Source organism: Triticum dicoccoides, chromosome 5A, assembly GCF_002162155.2.
Source record: "Triticum dicoccoides isolate Atlit2015 ecotype Zavitan chromosome 5A, WEW_v2.0, whole genome shotgun sequence".
Classification (NCBI taxonomy): Eukaryota; Viridiplantae; Streptophyta; class Magnoliopsida; order Poales; family Poaceae; genus Triticum; species Triticum dicoccoides.
Window position 1 is genome coordinate 289172037 of NC_041388.1, and position 16095 is coordinate 289188131.

Consider the following 16095-nt stretch of genomic DNA (forward strand, 5'->3'; position numbering starts at 1 on the left):
CTTGTGATACTGTTCGGAGTTGGGGGCTGAAGGGGCAGGTGGCTCCATCCCGGTAGAGGTGGGCCTGGGTTCCCGACGGCCCTCGACTGTTACTTTGTGGCGGAGCGACAGGGCAGGTTGAGACCACCTAGGAGACAGGTGGGCCTGGCCCTGTTCGGCGTTCGCGGATACTTAACACGCTTAACGAGATCTTGGTATTTGATCTGAGTCGGCTACGAGCCTATACGCACTAACCATCTACGTGGGAGTAGTTATGGGTATCCCGACGTCGTGGTATCAGCTGAAGCACTTCAGACGTCAGCGACGGAGCGGCGCGCGCCGGATTGGAACGTAAGCCTGCTCTTGTATTAAGGGGGCTAGTTCTGCTTCCGGCCGCCCTCGCAACGTGCAGGTGTGCTATGGGCGATGGGCCCAGACCCCTGTGCGCTTAGGTTTAGACCGGCGTGCTGGCCTCTCCGTTGAGCCTAGGTGGGGCTGCGACGTGTTGATCTTCCGCGGCCGGGCATGACCCAGGAAAGTGTGTCCGGCCAAATGGGATCGAGCGTGTTGGGTTATGTGGTGCACCCCTACAGGGAAGTTAATCTATTCGAATAGCCGTGATCTTCGGTAACAGGACGACTTGGAGTTGTACCTTGACCTTATGACAACTAGAACCGGATACTTAATAAAACACACCCTTCCAAGTTCCACAGACAACCCGGTGATCGCTTTTCTACAGGGCGATGAGAGGAGGATCGCCGGGTAGGATTATGCTATGCGATGCTACTTGGAGATGCTATTTGGAGGACTTCAATCTACTCTCTCCTACATGCTGTAAGACGGAGGCTGCCAGAAGCGTAGTCTTCGATAGGACTAGCTATCCCCCTCTTATTCTGGCATTCTGCAGTTCAGTCCACCGATATGGCCTCCTTACACATATACCCATGCATATGTAGTGTAGTTCCTTGCTTGCGAGTACTTTGGATGAGTACTCACGGTTGCTTTCTCCCCCTTTTTCCCCCTTTCCTTTCTTTCTGGTTGTCGCAACCAGATGCTGGAGTCCAGGAGCCAGACGCCACCGTCGACGACGACCCCTACTACACCGGAGGTGCCTACTACTACGTGCAGCCCGCTGACGACGACCAGGAGTAGTTAGGAGGATCCCAGGCAGGAGGCATGCGCCTCTTTCGATCTGTATCCCAGTTTGTGCTAGCCTTCTTAAGGCAAACTTGTTTAACTTATGTCTGTACTCAGATATTGTTGCTTCCGCTGACTCGTCTATGATCGAGCACTTGTATTCGAGCCCTCGAGGCCCCTGGCTTGTATTATGATGCTTGTATGACTTATTTATGTTTTAGAGTTGTGTTGTGATATCTTCCCGTGAGTCCCTGATCTTGATCGTACACATTTGCGTGCATGATTAGTGTACGATTGAATCAGGGGCGTCACAATGCAAGATGACCATACCCTCGAAATCACTTCTATCTTTGCTTGCTAGATGCTCGCTCTTTTGCTATGCCTATGCCGCGATACCTACCACTTGCTTATCATGCCTCCCATATTGTTAAGCCAAGCCTCTAACCCCCTTGCCCTAGCAAACCGTTGTTTGGCTATGTTACCGCTTTGCTCAGCCCCTCTTATAGCGTTGTTAGATGCAGGTGAAAATTGGAGTTTGTTCCATGTTGGAACATGGATATTTTGTTGGGATATCACAATATCTCTTATTTAATTAATGCATCTATATACTTGGTAAAGGGTGGAAGGCTCGGCCTTATGCCTGGTGTTTTGTTCCACTCTTGCCGCCCTAGTTTCCGTCATATCGGTGTTATGTTCCCGGATTTTGCGTTCCTTACACGGTTGGGTTATAATGGGAACCCCTTGACAGTTCGCCTTGAATAAAACTCCTCCAGCAATGCCCAACCTTGGTTTTACCATTCGCCACCTAGCCTCTTTTCCCTTGGGAGTCGCGCTCCCGAGGGTCATCATTATTTTAACCCCCCTGGGCCAGTGCTCCTCTGAGTGTTGGTCCAAACTAGAGCCCTGTGCAGCGCCCCCTCGGGGAAACTCGAGGTTTGGTTTTAGTTGTATGGAGCGCTCTGAGTGTGCTCTGAGAACGAGATATGTGCAGCTCCTATCGGGATTTGTCGGCACATTCGGGCGTTGTTGCTGGACTTGTTTTACCATTGTTGAGGATGTCTTGTAACCGGGATGCCGAGTCTGATCGGATTGTCTTGGGAGAAGGAATATCCTTCGTTGACCGTGAGAGCTTGTGATGGGCTAAGTTGGGACACCCCTGCAGGGATTTGAACTTTCGAAAGCCGTGCCCGCGGTTATGGGCAGATGGGAATTTGTTAATGTCCGGTTGTAGAAAACCTGAAGTTGATCTTAATTAAAATACATCAACCGTGTGTGTAACCGTGATGGTCTCTTCTCGACGGAGTCCGGGAAGTGAACATGGTGTTGGAGTTATGCTTGACGCAGGTTGTTCTAAGATCACTTCTTGATCATAGTTTCTCGGCCGTGCTTTGCCTCCTCTTCTCGCTCTCTTTTGCGTAAGGTAGCCACCAAATATGCTAGTCGCTTGCTGCAGCTCCACCTCATACATTTTACCCTACCTATAAGCTTAAATAGTCTTGATCGCGAGGGTGTGAGATTGCTGAGTCCCCGTGACTCACAAATACTTCCAAAACCAGTTTGCAGGTGCCGATGTTACCGAGCAGGTGACGCAACCAAGCTCAAGGAGGAGTTCGATGAAGATCTTGTCCTTTGTGTTGTTTCGTTCTAGTTGATCAGTAGTGGAGCCCAGTTGGGGTCGATCGGGGATCTGTGTAGCATTGGGGTAGTCTTCTTTTATTTTGGTTCCGTAGTCGGACCTTGTGTGTATCTGGATGATGTAATGCTTTATTCATGTATTGTGTGAAGTGGCGATTGTAAGCCAACTATGTATCTTTTCCCTTATTGCATTACATGGGTTGTTTGCGAAGATTACCTCACTTGCGACATTGCTTTCAATGCGGTTATGCCTCTAAGCCGTGCTTCGACACGTGGGAGATATAGCCGCATCGAGGGCGTAACAAGGATATCTCCGAACTAGGGTCATAATTGATGTGGAAAAACCTTTGCGGAGGTGGATATTGATCGATTCTGCAAGAAGGAAGAAAGTTGATGCCTACGATATTCAATATGAGCAGATTCCTTACTTCTGCCTCTCATGTGGACGACTAGGCCACTCAGAACTGTACTGCCCCACTCCGGGCTCTAGGGATGAGAAGGGTGAGCCTCCGTTTGGATCATACATGCGAGCTCCTGAAGATTATAAGAAACAGCCGTCCCAGGAGAGTTCGGTGAAGATCCCAAGATCGGGAACAAGTAGCAAGCCGGGCACAAAGAATTTGAGCACTCAACCAAAAACAGATGGGGGTGAGGAAGTTGTTTCGCCTTTGAAGAATCCATCTAGGGGTAAGCACAAGAGGAAGGAGGGGCCTACTGCAGTATATGTGCCAAAGCAACTTCTGCTTACCTCGGGTGAGGATAATACAACTAAGGTAAACCATGCAGGGAATATAGATGAGGATGAGATTGAGGGGTCAGAAAGGGATCCAAAGAAGAAAAAGCCAACACCTGAGAATTCGGCAGAGGCCGCTGGGCGGCCCTGCCGGGAGCAATGAGTTGTTTGAGTTGGAACTGCCGGGGGCTTGGGAACCCCGAGGCAGTTCGAGAGCTACGCAAGATTGTGCGGCAGGAAGTTCCCGCCCTACTGTTTGTTATGGAAACCAAAATTAGGGCTAAGAGAGTTGAGTTACTGCAGAGACAGTTGGGCTTTGCAGGCTGTTTTGCGGTTGACAGCAATGGACTAAGTGGCGGCATTGGTGTATTCTGGTCAGGTGACGTCAGTGTTGAGTTAAAAAACTATAGTGCTAGCCATATTGATGTCATGGTTAGGAAATCTGATGATGTTAGCTCTCCTGCTTGGAGGCTTACTGGTTTCTATGGAGCTCAAAGGGCAGAAAATCGACACCATAGCTGGAGGTTCATGAGAACTTTGCACCAGATCTAACACGAAGCTTGGCTTTGCGTGGGAGATTTTAATGAGACCATGTATGGGACAAAACATTTTAGCCGTTCGGAAAGGCCGGAGTGGCAGATGAGGGCTTTCAGAGATGTTATCAAGGAGTGCTCATTTCAGGACCTAGGCTGGTCAGGTGTGCCGTTCACATGGGATAATGGGCAGTAAGGGGATAGGAATGTCAAGGCAAGATTGGATCGAGCACTAGCGAATCCAATTTTTTTGCAGAGATTCGAACATACATGTGTACGACATCTCAGTGCAATGGAGTCTGACGACTGCTTCGTTATGGTGGAAATTCATGAAAAAGCACAAGCCAGGGGTCATGGCAAACGACAGTTTCGGTACGAGAATATCTGGCAGTCGCATGCAAACTATGATAAGCTCGTGGCCAATGTTTGGAGGCGTCACTGCCGCAGGGCTGGTCTTGCCAGCATTGCGGACACCCTGTCCACTTTACAAGTGGAGCTGGAGGTATGGGGAGCGAAGGAGTTTGGGTGTCTCGCAAAGAAGATAAAGAAAATCCAATAGAAGCTTGACAGGCTGCGCTCTACGTCAATGGGAAGAGGCCTGTCAGAGGAGGAGAAGAGAGTAGTGATGCAGTTGAGAGAGACTCTGAAACTGGAGGAAATCTGGATGCGACAATGGTCGCGAATTCCATGGTTGCGTGATGGCGATCGAAACACAAAGTACTTTCAGGCTCAAGCTACCCAGAGGCGTCGAGTGAATCGCATTTCAGGTTTACGACGTTGTGATGGTTCATTGTGTAACGGGGAAGAGGAAGATAAAGAGGAGATTCAGTCGTTTTATCAATCTCTCTTCCTTTCCCAGGGTATTAACGATATGGAAGCATTGTTGCAGTTCATCCCGGTGAGAGTGTCTCTTGAAATGAATGAGGCTATAGACAAACCATACACTGCGAAGGAAGTTCGTGCGACTCTGTTTCAGATGGCACCGTCCAAGGCTCCAGGAGTGGACAGTTTCACGGCAGGCTTCTTCCAGCATCATTGGAACTTGATCAAAGAGGACCTGGTGCCTGCTATACTGGACTTTTTGCATGGGGTGAGCTGCCCTTGGGATTCAATGACACGTCTATCACACTTATCCCTAAGGTGAGGCACTCGCAGCAAATAACTCAGTACCGCCCAATCGCCCTTTGCCCTGTCCCGTACAAGATAGCATCCAAAATGGTGACGAACAAGCTGAAGGTGTGGATGAATGTGATAGTGGGGGAAGAACAAAGTGCTTTTGTACCCGGACGTAATATAACTGACAACGTTTTAGTGGCTTTTGAGAGTGTGCATACCATGAGAAGAAGGAAGAAGGGCAAGAACTACTCGTGTGCGGTGAAGCTGGATATGATGAAAGCTTATGATCGAGTGGAACGTCATTATTTGGAAGCAGTGATGCATCGACTTGGTTTCAACAGCAGTTTCATTCATTTGATCATGAAGTGTGTGTGACTTCAGTCAGATTTTCAGTGAGGGTGAATGGGGAGCTCCTCCGTTTTTCACCCTTCGAGGGGACTAAGGCAGGGGGATCCAGCGTCCCCCTTTCTGTTCTTGCTGTGTGCGGAAGGACTAACCTCCTTGTTAAACAACTCTGGCTCATTTATAGACAGGGGTGTGAGGGCCACGGTTAGATCACCTTGGATCAACCACCTCCTATTTGCAGACGTCTGTCTCATTTTTATTAGTGCAAATGCAGAAAGTGCGGACCGGCTCAATGAGATACTGAATATTTATGCTATGTGCTCAGGGCAAAGTGTCAACAAAGAGAAGAGTGCAGTCTACTTTACTCCTAACACTCCGGATGAAAGAAGGCAGCAAATGAAGCAACGCCTGGGTATCTTTGTTGAAACTTTCAGCGACAGGTACCTTGGTTTACCAATGGCTGTTGGCAAGATCACTAGTGGCACGTTTGAGCACATCTGTGATCGAGCAAGGAGCAAGATGATGGGATATTCAGAGAGAGATTTGGCATGTGCGGGGCGAGAAATATTGCTGAAATCAGTCATTCAAGCGATACCAACTTTCAGTATGACTTGCTTCCGCTTAACAAAAAAGGTATGTAAGAAGATCACGTCTTGCACGGCAAGGTGCTTTTGGAGCAGTAACATCGACAGGCGCTCGATGCATTGGCTTTCATGGAAGAAGCTAGCTACCCCGAAAGAAGCAGGGGGAATGGGATTCCGGGACCTCGAGGCTTTTAACCTGGCCTTGCTGGGCAAGCACGGTTGGAGGTTTATGGTATACCCTGAGATCTTGTGCTCTCGAGTTATGAAGTCCAGATATTTTCCAGATACAGACTTTATGGCTGCCACAATCCCAAAGACGGCATCACCTATCTGGAGAGCGATAGTTGCCGGCCGCAAGGCATTGAAGCTTGGCCTGATAAAGAGGGTGGGATGGCTCCACGATCTCCATTTGGGAGGACAAGTGGATCCCTGATACTATTTCAGTGGCTCCTATGGTAAAACCTGATAACACATCTCTTGTTTTTGTAAATGAGCTGATTGATCAGGTGAACTGGACATGGCAACATGAGCTTGTTCGTGCAACCTTCCTGGCACCGGATGCCCAAGCAATCTTAAATATCCCGCTGCGCAATGGTGGAGAGAGGACTTTCAAGCGTGGGCCTTTGAATCCACCGGAATTTATACTGTCAAATCAGCATATCGTACTCTTGTGACTCACAAAGAGCGACTAGCTTGAGAGGAAGGGACGGATATGGGTATCTCACAGACCGAAAGACAGTTATGGAGTTCTTTATGGAAGCTAAAGGTTATACCTAAAGTGCGAGTTTTCTGGTGGGGGGTGCTGAACAAAATCCTACCAGTCGAAGAAACTCTCAAGCGAAGACATATCAAAGAATTGGATCGATGCAACGTGTACCTAGCAATGGGAGAAGATCTGATGCATGCATTGATACACTGTACACATGCAAAACTTTTCTGGAATGAAGTGGAAGCATTATTTGATTTTCATCTACCGCGGCTGCACCCTGAGACTTGGTCTAGGGATATTATATGTGACAACAGGTTCGCCGAGGATGAAAGGGCTAAAATTATTACAGTTATGTGGGCCATCTGGCATTCACGCAATAGATGGGTTCACAATCAGGAGACACTTGATCCTGGCAATGCAGTGAGAAAGATCAGAGAAGACCTTGCACTTTTGGAGCTGCCTAGGAAGCAAGTTTCAGTCCTACCAGGCTATGGATGGCGGCCACCTGAGGACGACAGTGTGAAGATTAACTGTGATGGAGCCATTGATATTCTCTCTAGCAAGGGAGGAGCTGGCGGAGTGGCACGCTCGGTGTCAAGTCTGCTGGGTACGCAAGCCACATGATGGGGTGACAGACCCATTGATCATGCAGGCACTAGCCCTCCGGGAAGGAGTCATTTTCGCCAATTTGCGAGGTCTAAAGCGAGTGACGATGGAGACTAACTACTTGGCTTTGGTGAATTTGTGAAATTCTCGTCATGCAGAATGATCTGCTGTGGCACATATTCTTGATGAAATTGGAGAGCTCTCTTTAGTTTTTGATTATTTTGTAATTCAATATGTATTAAGGACAACCAATATGTCGGCCCATTTGTGTGCAAAGCGAGCTTGCACATTTCTGATTACTCACGGTTGTCTGAACTCGCCACCCTCGTTCTTGGTTAGCAGCCTCTTGGCAGGCTGCCCCAAGAATGTTTTTGTTGAATAAAAGCTCTCAGATATTTCCCTAAAAAAAGTTTATTTTCCTTTTTTTTGCGCATAGTGTTCAGTTTATTTTCCAACTTCGATGGATCCACCCCGCAGATAGTGTGACGTCCGTCTCCTCCGCGGCTCCGCCTAACCAAACCCGCCGCTCTGTTGTCTCTTTCGTATATGGCCGGCGCAAGATCGGCGGCAACCAGGCTCACACACTCTTCGCTATTCCTACTGTCTCGCGCCGCCGCAGCGGCTGCGACCCGCCGTACCAATCTCCCCTCCTCCTCGAGAGGTACGGCTGACTCCTCCCCTCTCTCTGCCTTCCGCATACTGCATATTTCTTTGGCCTGACCCCTTATATGGTTTCGTGGTGTAAATGCAATACTAGCTTGGGTGCCTCCTGATTTTACACGGTAGATTCGGTGCTTGATTGGTCTGGTTGCTATTCAGCGGCCCTTTTGGGGATGTAGGCTCTTTGACAGCCTGACGCTATCTGTTCGGGTTTGTTTTGGAAAGTATGGCAAATGAAATGAGGGTGTTGTTGCACAACAGTGTACTGTAGATGGCTTGTCAATGGATTTTACTCTAACCTAGTTAATGCCTATCTTCGCTTGAAACTTTCCAGGTTTGCTATTCCATGTGAAATAGCTCAAGTCCTTCCTAACTCAGGATTAGAGGTCGCCTGCTAAAACAAAGCAGAACATTTCTTGGAATAAATCTTATTTTCAGAACTCATTAGAATATGAGAGAGCATTTGGTTTCATTGCCAACTACAGTAGCTCAGACTGGCTTTGCTGAGTCTGCCTTTCCTGCACGTTTGGCTGATTGGCTAGGAACGGTTTTTATTTTACGAGATATGTTTGCCGTCAAGAGCGAGCAGAATCAGCTCTCCAGAGCTGACAAGGTTTTTCTTGCCCTCCTATGCTAGCTCCCCTGCAAAAATTTTGTCGTACCAAACACATCTCCTAGCCTGGTAAGGCTATAACAGTTTTTTCTCATCCAAACGTACTGTGAAAGACTGTATTTTTTACCAAAGTAATGTACCTGTGAAGTTTAAGTTGTTACAAGCATTTGATTGCAGCCCAGTTCTCAAAAGAGTTTGTGACAGGGTTCCAAAGTTTACCTTTGCCTGGTATTGCAGCCTTGCAGGCAATCAATTGACTTGTGTATTCTGGGCTATAAACCAACTCCATGGAAGATACTTCATTCAAAATGAGAAACATTTATCTTATGAAACACTTATGAATTTTTTACCATCAAATATATATATACACAGAATCAGCAATGCTATTTTCTGTTAAGAAATATGGTGAAGAAAGAATAGCAAATCATGCATAAACCATGAATATTCCAATCGATTCATGTCAATTTCTTGCCTTCAAAGTATCTATATAAAATCTAAATGCTAAAATTAGTCAGTTCAGTTTTTTTGGGAGCTAGTCAGCGCAGACTCATTTGTGTCTTTGTGATCGTAACTTATACCAGCAAGCAACCATTGGTGAAAGTAAGTTTTGAATCTAGATGGAGAGTAGAAGAGTAAGTGAGCAAGTCAAGATATTAGAATCCTGGCAAAGTGAGCATGCCAGAAATCTAGCCAGTCTTAGAGCATCTACAGCCAAGATACGCAAATCCGTGTCCCTATACATCCGCGGTCGCGCCCGGACGCGCCCGCGGATGGTGACCGGGCGAGCCTCAAATTTTCCCATTTGCAACCACAGACCCTATATTTAAAATACCTAATACATGCAAAGACATGCACATCGATCATTTTGGATGTTTTAGTCCGTGTTGGGCTAGCGGGGTTGTGTAAACGCCAAAGAATTGTTCGTAAGATTTCCACTATAGAAACATCCGTGTTGGGCCGGCGTGTTTGGGGTTTTTTAGTTCCACCTCGCTGCCGGAGGAGTGCCGCGGCTGGCTTAAATAGCCGCGTCGGGCAAAAGCGTTAAGCTACTCTCTCTTAATAGGGGCTATCAATGCTCGCTTTGTGAAGGAGCTCATATCCTGCACAAGGCGAACATTGATGGCCACTGCTAACAATAAGAACTTTTTTTAAGTATGAGAACTTTTTATTCAATCATTCTCATCAAGCTCCTACGAGAAAATCACGAAAAAGCTAGTCGGACAATGTGTCAAATACATAGAGGGCAAGGTGCAGTCCGGTGCAAGTGAAATCGGGTAGGTCGGAGGGGATTTGGTGCAATTTTTGCTGGGGTCGGGTTGTCAAGTCCGACGTGGCGGACGCGCCGGGTCAGCCCCATATCCGCCCCATATTTGGGCTGGATATGAGGGGTGCCGGTCAGCCTGGGCGTTTGAGGGCCGTTTGAAGCGCCCGTCTGGGTTGGGTTTTTTTTTACCGGGTCGTCCGCCCGGGCGTATGAGGGGGTTTGAGGCACCCGGCTGTAGATGCTCTTATTGCATTTCACATTTTTCGGTATGTTCTTTGTCCCTCATCAGCCTTCTCTTCGAGTCCTAAATGGCATTTTCTTTTCTTCCCTTTCTCTACTTCCTTGTTGACCTAACTTAGTTGTAGTGTTCATGACTTTACATTCAATGAATATAAGGCAGTATTAGTTATGATGCAGTGTTTGCTGTAATCTTACATAGGAAATTAACTATTTAAACTAGTCATTAGTTACAACTCTAGGACTATAGTATGTCCATCAGGGAAATATTACTTTCCTTAGATTTATAGTTCAGTTGATAGATGGATATAATTTGTATCCTGCAAATTTTCAGCCTCTGACACCACATATTATTTGTTCACATTAGTTTTTTTGTGTGTGCTTATTTTGCACTGCAGATTATTCAAAGATGGCTAGTTCAGTTGGAGGCAATGGCTACAGTGATGTTACACGGGTGCTATTCTGTGGCCACTATTGGCCTGCTTCTACTATTTATACGAAGGAGTACTTGCAAAACTATCCATTTATTCAGGTTAGTGATGCATGTGAACTTAGTTGATCGTCCTCTAACTTTAACTGAAGTGTAAAACTTTTCAACTCTATAACGCCAATGCCACATAAATCATTAATTTATCTTCTGTTAGCTACCCATACTGCATGGTGAGGCATCTTCAGAACTTCAGATGACTGTTGTTTTAAGTACTATTGGCCGTTGTAGCATGACGCTTGACTTTGAGAGGGCACACATGATAAGAATGGATCCAGAGCACATACTTTGCTTTCCATGTTCCGGTAAAAGGACTAACAAGCAATCTGGTCAAATAAGGATCATGCAAGGACCCAACGATGATGTTTTGATAATAACGTATGGCATTTGTCAATGCCTCAGTGATACAGGATACACATTTTTATCTTTTGTTCTTGCTGATATAAAATGTAGATCTCAAGAGTTTGGTATTTCTGAAAGCTTTGCAAATTAGTTTGTACTGGTTCCTGGTTTTCTTGTAACATGCACTGTTATGTGTACCCACCTTGCTTTCTCATTATTATTTCTCCATTTGGAGTGCTGGAAAAAAATCCACAATCCTGATTTTCTTCTTCTGATATCATAGTTGATGATGTGCTTACATTTTAGTCTTGAGAGTGTTTTCTGTCTGCGAAATGTGACTATACATGTAGGAACTTATGTCTGACCACATTTTAATGCACTTTTCAGGTTGACGAAGTAGGCCTTGATCACGTACCTGATGTTATTCAAAACTACCATATATGTGTAGTGAAAAATAAATGTATAGATTCAGATATCATTGCCAAAGCAACTAAGATGAAGATTATTATGCAGTATGGTGTTGGTTTAGAAGGTGATTATAAGCCTGGATTAGTGGATCTGGTGTTGACGTATTATCTTACATTCTGATTGATCCATCGACATAACTAGGTCTTCTTATATGGAGTATGTAATTTTTTATAGGTGTTGACATAAATGCTGCTACAGAACAGAAAATCAAAGTTGCACGGATACCTGGGAGTACTACAGGAAATGCAATTGCTTGCGCAGAAATGGCTATCTATCTAACTTTAGGTGTTCTGCGGAACCAAGTAAAGTCACATGACTAGCAGTTTTGACCTATTGGCAGTGCTGCTCTCTATATCGTGGAGCTCCTATTGATGAACATTCATCTCATTCTTGTCTCACTACATCCACTCATGTATACAGTACCGAGTTTCTCAGTTCTCATGATAGCATGCCTAATTATGTTGATATTCCTGCACGATCGGTGAAAAATTGATGCAGATATGAAGTAGGCGAGCATATAATATTCTGCGCCACTAGGTCTTTGGTTGTAAAATTACCAGTACTTCAAAAGTGGGATAAAAGGGCCTGCAAGCTGCAGAAATTTGGGAACAAATACATGATGAGCGTATTAAACATGGTTTCTGTTTCATGTGGATCCTACTTAGTACAATATCCAACAATTTATGCAATTAGACACTGATTTCGAGCCATGGTTCATCATGTTGCATATATTTGTACAGAATATTCACTCAGTTTTTTGTTAAATAAGCTACCTTCGTAGCTGCCATCATTTGGAAGATAAGTTTTTTTAGTTTAATAAATATAAGTTAGCTTCTGTTAGTTGTAATGGAATATTCATGTTTTGGACTTTGGCCATAATTTGCAGAAGGAAATGGATACTGCTGTCATTCAGAAGGACTTGGGCCTTCCAGTTGGAGAAACAATATTCGGGAAAACAGTATGCTTTTCGTGTATGAGTTACTTTTTATCTACTTTCCACAAGAAAAATCCCATTTGAGTAGAAATTTGTATTTACTTTGCTAGATACTTATCCTGGGGTTCGGAGCCATTGGCATGGAAATTGCCAAGAGACTAAGACCATTTGGAGTGAAAATTCTTGCTACAAAAAGAAACTGGTCATCAAATACAGTGTCTTGTGGTAAGTTGCAGTATCATTCCCTTATGAGTGAATTATTAGATGTTGTGTTATCTTCCTCTCTCAAAATATTGCTATTGCAGATATTGATGGGCTGGTTGACAAGAAAGGTGGTCCAGAAGATATGTACGAACTCGCTCGAGAAGCTGACATAGTTATAACTTGCATGACGTTAAACAATGAATCAGTTAATTCTTCTCTATGTTCATTTATTTAATAAAAAGTCTGCCAGAAATATCTCTATTCGACTTCAGTTAGGCGGTTACTAAGGCACTAAAGCTATAAATATTTATAGGTTGGGATTGTGGATCACAAGTTCCTGTCAGCTTTGAAAAAGGTATGTGTATTTTTTCTCCAATATACTTGTCTGCATCGTAGGAGATTTACATCTTATTTCTTAAATTTTCTTCTGAGATTTATTTACTTTACGGAATAAATAAGCCATCATTCTTGATTCATCCTGTAAGAAGAAAATTTGTATATGAGGAAATGTTAATCTTAGAATAGTGTTGGAGGATCAGATTGTGCTGGTGTATGCATTGGAATAACCATCAGAAAATGGCAAAATGATCCCAGGAGCATATGTTCTTGTTTCAAAGAACACACGTGCTGCTAAAGTTTTCAAAAGGAAAAGATATCAAGAATATTCGTAGACGTTTGTGGAATGATACTGTATATATATAGCGCTGTGTGTTCCCTGCAAAAAAAAAGCGTCGTGTGTTCCCCGCAAAAAGGGTGTTGTGTGTGTGCACCACTGCGGACCAAGGTTTTTTCCCAGTGGTAACCGACCAGAAATTTCGCTGACCCCCAAGAAACAGCGCTACCGTTCGATTTTTTTGAAAAAAACTGAATTCAAATGCTAAGATCTGCATGCATATCTTATCACAACTCACTGCCTCGTGTGGTGGTGAGGTCCATAACTTACACCCTTGGAGGTCGTCTTGGGGGATTCCCCTATTGTCCCATCAATGTTTGCAGCTTCTTCAGCTGTAAACGGTGCATAGCAAAATAGTGCAGCAGCGAGGGTTCGAACCCGCACCCCACGCGGAGAAAGGCATGTGTAAGATGACCAGTGGAATAAGTGAGAGTATGTGTGTGTGCCAGGTTAAAATTACATATTGTGACGCAAAAAATTTAAATTCAGAATTTGTTTGAATACGTTCAGACAGAATAATTCCGAGATTGGAATTCGGTTCTTCCGGCCCATTAAAAAAAAGGGTATCGAAAAAAAACCTTGCTGCAGAAACACATGTGACAGGCATAACCGACCCCAATTGGCACAAATTATGGGTTGTTTTAACTATTTAAATTAGGAAGATATCTTGTAACCTGGCCCTTAAGCCAGCAGAAATAAGATAATCCTGCTTTTTATTGTTTGGCTCTATGTAAAGAAGACCCTCTTAGAATATATGAATGAAACAAGAAATAATCAGCCTTATGTTCGAGCCTCTCCTCCATTATCAACCTAGCCATACCGAGCTGGCGGTATTATCCATCATGAACTAAGGTTCGTGGCATAGAGTTGATATTTTAGTATTTCTCTCCTTGCAGGCTTGCACACACATAAATGGACATATTTCATGACAAAAACTTAGAGTGCATAATTATTTTGCAATCTACATATAGGATCTGTTTTTGATTTTTGGAAAACTATGAAATATACGCCTGACAGCAGAACTCCCGTTCTCAATAGCTGCCATGTTCTTGTAGGGATCGTATCTCATCAATATTGCCAGAGGACGCCTACTGGACTATACGGCTGTGTTTAATCACCTTGAGTCAGGTCATTTAGGTGGTTTGGGCATTGATGTTGCTTGGACGGAGCCATTCGATCCAGAGGATCCAATTCTGAAATTCCCAAATGTTATTATAACACCACATGTTGCAGGAATCACAGAATACTCTTACAGAACCATGGCAAAGGTTTGCACTTGTTTCTCTGCAATGCACAAAGTTACTTCTCATTTATCAATCATGTATTTGTTGCTAGTAGTTGTATCTTGTCTGTTAACTCCTGTAGTTACATTATAATATTTGTGTCAAAAGAACTTTTAGATTCAGAAGCGCCACATTTGTTATTTATTTTTGAGCCAACTACGGCACTTTAATATCATTAAGTAGCATCAATTACATTACCCTCCAGAATACGTCTGGTGGATCATCTTTCCAAACAAAACTAGCACTAGAATCATATGAGAACTAGTTAGTTTATGAGCTACCTCATTGGCTTCATGAGCACACTGTTTAAACATCGCAGTGCCAATTTAGATGACCAGCTTTCCTGGCCACAGGCTTGGTATGAAAAAGCAGTATTCTGTTGGAAGAACTTTTTTTCTCATGACTAAAAGCATCAGTAAACAAGAAGATATATGCTTAAACGAAATTAAATGATATTAGCCACTTAGCAAACCTCCTCTTTCTCTGCGCATAAACTCATGGTTTTCCTTGTGGATTGTTGCTTCTTTTTTTCGATATCCTAGAATTACTTTGAACTGAAGGACACCTCATTCAACCCCTGCTCAGATAGGCGTGTCATGTGCATTATCATTTCATTCTTAATAAACGAAGCCATCACCATCATCATTAACCGTGTGTATTGTCATTGAAATCCTCGATGTAAAAGAACGAAAGTTCGCTGACTTGTGTGACCATTTACCATTTCCTCTCGTACTGAATTTTGCTCTGCCTTTGGGTACAGGTTGTTGGTGATGTCGCTCTCAAGCTTCATGCAGGAGAGCCATTCACCGAAATAGAATTTGTGAACTAGGCAAACTGAGTAGATGGCGGCATTGTTGATTTAATTTAAGACGTATTACTAGACCCAGAATTACCAAATAAAGGCAAATGTTATGGACGATACCAAATAAAGGCAAATGTTATGGACGATACCAAATAAAGGCAAATGTTATGGACGATTGCATTACTGAAGAATCATAGGAATTCGACCGGTTTATTGATGTAAAGCATTGTTGTCTGTCTGATTGCAAACATGTGAAGCGTTAGCAGCAAATTTCTGCATCTCTGTTGCATACAATCAACATTGTTAGAATGCCATGTTTGCTTCAAAGGCCACTGAGAACCTGAAACAGTTTTGATGGTGGCCGCTGGGGTTTCGGAGTGAAAATTCTTTTTTTTAAAGGGAAGTGAAAATTCCTTGGATGGATGGATCCGGCAATGAAGACCCAACACACACACACACACACGCGTCGCAGTTTTTGCTACTCCCTCCGTTCCGAATTACTTGTCACAGAAATGGATGTATCTAGATGTATTTTAGTTCTAGATACATCCATTTTTGCGACGAGTAATTTGGAACGGAGGGAGTATCTCTGAAGCAACACTGTATGCTCTGGTGGGTGAATTTAGCAAAGGAGGCAGGACGATGTTCTTTCCGAAACGTGTAAAAAAATATTTTTTCCGTAAAGATGTTATATAATCCTGGAGTCTTTTTTAGATTAAATCCAGCCATTGCTTTATTAGATTAGATCGGC

At 44.2% G+C, this 16095-nt stretch overlaps 1 protein-coding gene across 1 annotated transcript; it reads left to right on the forward strand.

Moving 5' to 3' along the window:
• The first annotated feature begins 7840 nt into the window (after positions 1-7840).
• LOC119301080 (hydroxypyruvate reductase-like) lies at positions 7841-15638 on the forward strand. The gene is made up of 10 exons (XM_037577974.1): positions 7841-8038; positions 10550-10683; positions 11368-11512; positions 11623-11750; positions 12335-12406; positions 12493-12607; positions 12688-12791; positions 12900-12941; positions 14315-14527; positions 15303-15638. The coding sequence occupies exons 1-10, from the start codon at positions 7924-7926 to the stop codon at positions 15369-15371; spliced, it is 1137 nt and encodes a 378-aa protein (XP_037433871.1). The 5' UTR covers positions 7841-7923; the 3' UTR covers positions 15372-15638.
• Positions 15639-16095: the final 457 nt, after the last annotated feature.